The sequence below is a fragment of the Nilaparvata lugens genome, chromosome Y (assembly GCF_014356525.2).
Source record: "Nilaparvata lugens isolate BPH chromosome Y, ASM1435652v1, whole genome shotgun sequence".
Classification (NCBI taxonomy): Eukaryota; Metazoa; Arthropoda; class Insecta; order Hemiptera; family Delphacidae; genus Nilaparvata; species Nilaparvata lugens.
Window position 1 is genome coordinate 7,543,736 of NC_052519.1, and position 6,149 is coordinate 7,549,884.

Sequence of the window (6,149 nt, forward strand, 5' to 3'; positions counted from 1 at the left end):
AAAGTTGCAGGTTCAATAGTTAAAAAGAGTGCTGGAAAATTGGTGAATAAGGCAATTGACATTCTACCTATTGAACTACACATCCCCGGTTACCAGTACTGTGGACCAGGTACAAAGCTAGAGAAGTGGTTGGCACGAGGCGATCCCGGTATAAATAGTCTTGATCACGACATTGCTTACTCGAGGAGCAGTGATACATCAAGCAGAGCAGTAGCAGACAACATTTTGGCAGATCGAGCTTGGAGTGTGGTAAAATCTGCAGACGCAGGAGCACTTGAGAAGGCTGCAGCACTAGCAGTGACCAACATCATGAAGGCTAAAGCAAAGTTTGGTGGAGGAGTACGCCGCAGACGTAAGACAACAAAGACTCGTGGTCGAAAACGAGTAAAGAGATGTTCTGGTAAAAAGGTAAAGGAGACAACAGCGCAGGACACAGGGAAATGGAGTACGTCGCCGTCAATGTGGCGGCAAGAGAAGACTGTAGTTGCCCTACCTGATCGAGCCCTCACCGATGCTGATCTCTACAAGTATGCATGTCGACTGAAGCTAAAGCATTTTGAGGAGTGTTTATGCGGGATGCTCTACCATTGAATGGGCCCTGGAGGAGAGAATGCGGCATTATCAACCTGGACACCAGCACTGGAGCTGGCACACATTGGGTGTGCTATGTGAAGAAGGATGCTGTCAACTTTTCAACATGCAGAGAACTGATTCAATGTGGCTGCCAAAGACAAGGGACAATACCACATCACAGGTATTTACAAGTCTCAACAATTCAATACTTACTGATATGATGGATCCAATTAAGCCTACTGATGGAGTGAACAATCAATATCTTGAGAAGAGGCTGATTGAGTTTGCTGGTAAAATGTTTACAATGTATTTAGACATTGTGTTAGATCCGGAAAATGCTAAATCTATGAAGGGATTGCCACCTGATGAAATGAAGAAACGTTTCATAGATCTAATGGGATTACCGGAACCCCCTCCTACAACACCACCTGGAACATCATTGCCACCAGCACAAACATCGTCCACAGCAAAAAAAGTATAAAACCAGCTGCTAAAACCGTTAAGAAACATTAGATGACTGGATGTAGGAGAGAGAGGAGGTACCAGGGAAGAGGGGTACTGTCATCAATTGCAAAAGTTGCAGGTTCAATAGTTAAAAAGAGTGCTGGAAAATTGGTGAATAAGGCAATTGACATTCTACCTATTGAACTACACATCCCCGGTTACCAGTACTGTGGACCAGGTACAAAGCTAGAGAAGTGGTTGGCATGAGGCGATCCCGGTATAAATAGTCTTGATCACGACATTGCTTACTCGAGGAGCAGTGATACATCAAGCAGAGCAGTAGCAGACAACATTTTGGCAGATCGAGCTTGGAGTGTGGTAAAATCTGCAGACGCAGGAGCACTTGAGAAGGCTGCAGCACTAGCAGTGACCAACATCATGAAGGCTAAAGCAAAGTTTGGTGGAGGAGTACGCCGCAGACGTAAGACAACAAAGACTCGTGGTCGAAAACGAGTAAAGAGATGTTCTGGTAAAAAGGGTAAAGGAGACAACAGCGCAGGACACAGGGAAATGGAGTACGTCGCCGTCAATGTGGCGGCAAGAGAAGACTGTAGTTGCCCTACCTGATCGAGCCCTCACCGATGCTGATCTCTACAAGTATGCATGTCGACTGAAGCTAAAGCATTTTTGAGGAGTGTTTATGCGGGATGCTCTACCATTGAATGGGCCCTGGAGGAGAGAATGCGGCATTATCAACCTGGACACCAGCACTGGAGCTGGCACACATTGGGTGTGCTATGTGAAGAAGGATGATGTGTCTCACTACTTTGACGGATTTGGCAACCTGAGACCACCACAGGAGTTTATCGACTATATGCACAAAGGACTGGAGCCAGCATCGAGGATTGAGTACAACTATGATCAGAAGCAGGAAGATCTTTACTCACATATCTGTGGACATTTGTGTTTACAATTTTTGATTGATGAAAATAAATAAATGATTCACTATCTCTCTTGTACATTATTTTCATCCCTGTACTTACTATAAATGTCTAGTGTAAGCTGATTGCTACTCATTGTGCAACTGTATGTTGAGCAGGCAACAACATGATGCTATGTTTTGGAGGTAGGACATCAATACTAAAGAGCGACTTTTATCCACCACTTGATGTGAGCAGCGGTGAATGGGAAATTGGTCTGATTAGCTTTACAAGTTGCAACTCAATACCTAATATTGAGGAAGGTTTCAATAATGTACTACATTTTTATGCAAGTAATAGAATTCATAAGAAGGGTGATACTAGTGCAGAGATAACACATGATGAGCTTCGGAGTATGGATAAAGCAAGATTTGAAGAGTATTGGAGCGAGGTGCTTAAACATCAGAAGCATAAACCTGGAGAGTCTGATGATGATGATGGTACAGTATTGCCTAAAAGGACTAAAAGGAGAATGCCAGCTACTACTGCTGACAAGGAGGATTTGGTTCTGCATCAGGTATCATTACCAACAGGTAGCTTTGAATTTTCTACAATTACTGACTTGCTTGCACAAAGGCTGTTGGAAAATGATGTTGATTTCCAGGTGACTGTAGATCCATCAACCTTAAAGTGTATAGTTTTCAGCAGTGCCAAGTTGGATTTACGACCACAAGATTCAATAGGGAAACTGTTGGGTTTTACCAATACCCAGTTCATAGAGCCCAACACATCTACTAGAAGTGATAATACTGTACAAATCAGTCGGCCTAATGTGATACGCATCACCTGTAACATTGTGACTGGATCTTACTCTAATGGAATTACAGATCACGTGATCTATGAGTTTTACCCAAACGTTGATCCAGGGTATAAAATGGTGGTGACTGTGCAGAATGTAATCTATTTACCTGTAGACATCAAGCAGATTGGTAGCATTACACTGCAAGTAGTCGATGAGTACGGTCGTCTTATAAATAATAGAGGCGAGGAAATAAATATTGCTTTACATTTGAGACAACGCAAGTGAGATGGTGCTGTTATTTGGAAAGCTGAATCAAGGGCTGGATAAGGCTGCTGCAGTACACCCTCATCCTCTCCTCCTCCTTCTCCTACAGAGATACATTCTAAGCCTATAAAAGTAGATAATAGAGTGAAGGATGTCATTCAGCATTCAACCTTGACAAGGTTAACATCTAGGAGCATTGAGTATTTGCAAGAACGAGGCTGTCAGATACGAGTAGAATAGGAAAATGGGAGTTTTGGATGTGACACAGAATGGACCGTCATCGGACAACAGTATCATTGGGTTTGAGTACCATTCTCATGCACCCTATACTGTAAGCTATAATGCCAACGATGAGATACGGATTCCAATTCAACAGCAAGATGTTTACACACTGCCATCGGAGAGCTATCTACATTTGGAGTATACTGTGACTGGAGCTGCCAACGCTGCTGTGGCCGGAACTCCATGTGTCTCTGGATTCTTCGGCAATGTGTTTTCAGAGATACGCTATGAAATCAATGGTGTGGAGGTGGATGGTATACGCAATCCTGGAGTTACCAGCCTAATGAAGAATGCTGTTACATTTGAACGTGATGAGTGGACCAAGATGGAAGGAGCTGGCTACAAGTTTAGCCCAACTCATGGATTCACCGATTTTGCTGCCAATGGAGGCGACACTACAATCATGGATGTGCCTTTGAGATACCTGCTAGGCTTTGCTGGAGACTATAGACAGATTTTGCTCAATGTGAAACAAGAGCTGGTGTTGAGGGTCAGCCCCAACTTTCACGACTGTGTGAATGTTGCTGCTGCTAATGTAGCAATCACAAAGCTTTTATGGAGAATGCCGTATGTGGAAGTGGCAGATGATGTGAAACTGCGTCTGCTACAGATTGTACAGAATGACACACCCATCAGTATATCATTTCGACATTGGGAGTTGTATACCTATCCAACATTACCACAGACAAGAAAGCATACATGGACTGTCAAGTCAACATCACAGCATGAAAAGCCCCGATACATTGTGGTTGGGCTACAGACTGCAAGACGAGGTGTGGCAGCAGCCAACAGTTCTCGCTTTGACAAGTGTAATATGAAGGATGTTCGAGTGTTTTTAAACAGCAGATACTACCCATATGAGAGCATTGATGGTGATGATAATCGCATCTACAACATGTATGCAGCTTTCAATGGAGTCTACAACCATGGTAATGCTCGTGCAAGCAACCCTCTGTTTGAAAAGAATGCCATTGGTGATGGAAAAATAATACTGTTTGCTTTTGATTGCTCCCGGCAAAATGAGTCACTCAAAACTGGAAGTATTGATGTGAGGATTGAGTTTGAAGCATCTGAAAACATCCCAGGTAATACAACTGCCTACTGTATGATGATTCATGAGATGACTAAAGAGTATCGACCAATGTCAGGCCTTGTACTGTCAGCATAAAAAGATATATAGTCAGTGCACAGTGATAAATTGCTCAGTTGAGCTCGAGACAATGAATGAGCCAGTCATGACAGGATACAGAGGACTTTTTATTGAGGAGAGGGAGCTGTCTTCACATGAAGGGGAGGACGTGGTGGGCTGTGTTATTGGTGAGCGACCGCTGATGAAAGATGCCTCTACGAGTACAACTGGACTCAATGATGACAACTCCCACATTACAGCAGAAAGTGGTGTAGATGACTGGCCATCGAGTAGAGCGGAAAACATTTTTGGACCACTACCACTGTACCTGATAAACTTTCAAGGTTTTGAAGGTTTGGACAACAAGTTTATTGTGAAGGAGATGGCTATCCTGGAGCAAGATGATGAGAATCATGTGACTACTCATCACTACTTTTTCAAGCCTCCCTACTCTGAGTCTATGCTCAAGACTAGCAGGCAAATCATCGCCAACAACTGTATACATCAAGCTAAACATGGACTCAGGTGGTCAGACTGTGGGAGAGAACATCTTCCCTATTCGGATTTGATGGAAATTGTGCGTGGAACAGTTGGAAGGTGGTTGGATCAGAACCAGCAGCGTCCAATTAAAATCTTTGTCCATGGATATAAGCAGATTACTCTACTGGATACAATTCTACAACTGAACAATGTGGAGTACCTGGACCTATCATCAGCATTTTTCTTTCCTGCTACGCCTGATTTGGATCAAGATGGCATATACTGCCCAGAACATCATCTACTCAACTTTATCGACATGGTGCGGAACAAGCTATCATCTTTAACGTTTGGAGATCAGTCAGCCAACAACGTCAACAACGCTGATGGATTGTCAAATACACAACTATTTTGCTCATTGGAAATTGTTATTGCTCTACATGGATGGATTAACAAAACTTTGTTGGAAGATAGAACCTTTTGTCGCAATTTCTTCAATGCTGTTAATACTCATTTGCTGATGGATTGTCAAATACAAAACTATTTTGCTCATTGAAAATTGTTATTGCTCTACATGGATGGATTAACAAAACTTTGTAAGAAGATATCAATAAAAAGAAATATTGTAATGAACTCTATGCTCTATCATTTATCTTCCTCACTCCTCTTTGATACTTGTACTATATTGTGCAATCATATGACGTCATGCAGACCTGATGAACAGTTTTCATAGTATCCATTGGTATATAACAGTCAACTGTCAATCAACTGTCAACTGTCAATTGTCAACTGTCAATCAACTGTCAATTGTCAACAGTCAACTAACAACTGTCAACTGTCAATTGTTGGTTGACTGTTTACTTGTACAATATTGTACAATCATATGACGTCATGCAGACCTGATGAAACAGGAAATGGGCTACCCCCACCACTCAGCAAGCATAGTATAAAAGATGATGCTGACAACAAAATGCACTCAGTCTTGCAATGTTGTCAGACAGTGAACGTGAACGTCATCTGCTTAATGCAGTGAGTGAGCTTGAAGCTGAACTGAATTATCACGGTATAATGACATTGAGTGACTTTTTCAAGGAGAGTGGTCATTTAGAGTTTTGTGCAGATCGTGAATCTCATAGTTGTGCATGCATACGACTCAGGCAGAAGCATCAGGCTGTTGTTGATGCAGTCAAGGATAGAAACGTTTTCTTTGTATGTGATGATCTTCACAACCATTGAGAAATACTCATGTGACCTCCAC

At 42.4% G+C, this 6,149-nt stretch overlaps 1 protein-coding gene across 1 annotated transcript; it reads left to right on the forward strand.

Moving 5' to 3' along the window:
* Positions 1–3,247: 3,247 nt before the first annotated feature.
* LOC120355129 lies at positions 3,248–4,453 on the forward strand. The gene has a single exon (XM_039443450.1). It carries the CDS (start codon positions 3,248–3,250, stop codon positions 4,451–4,453), a length of 1,206 nt encoding a protein of 401 aa, XP_039299384.1.
* Positions 4,454–6,149: the final 1,696 nt, after the last annotated feature.

What these genes read in the sequence shown, in the direction of transcription:
- LOC120355129 (XM_039443450.1), top strand. Translation starts at nt 3,248, where the DNA reads ATGGGAGTTTTGGATGTGACACAGAATGGACCGTCATCGGACAACAGT.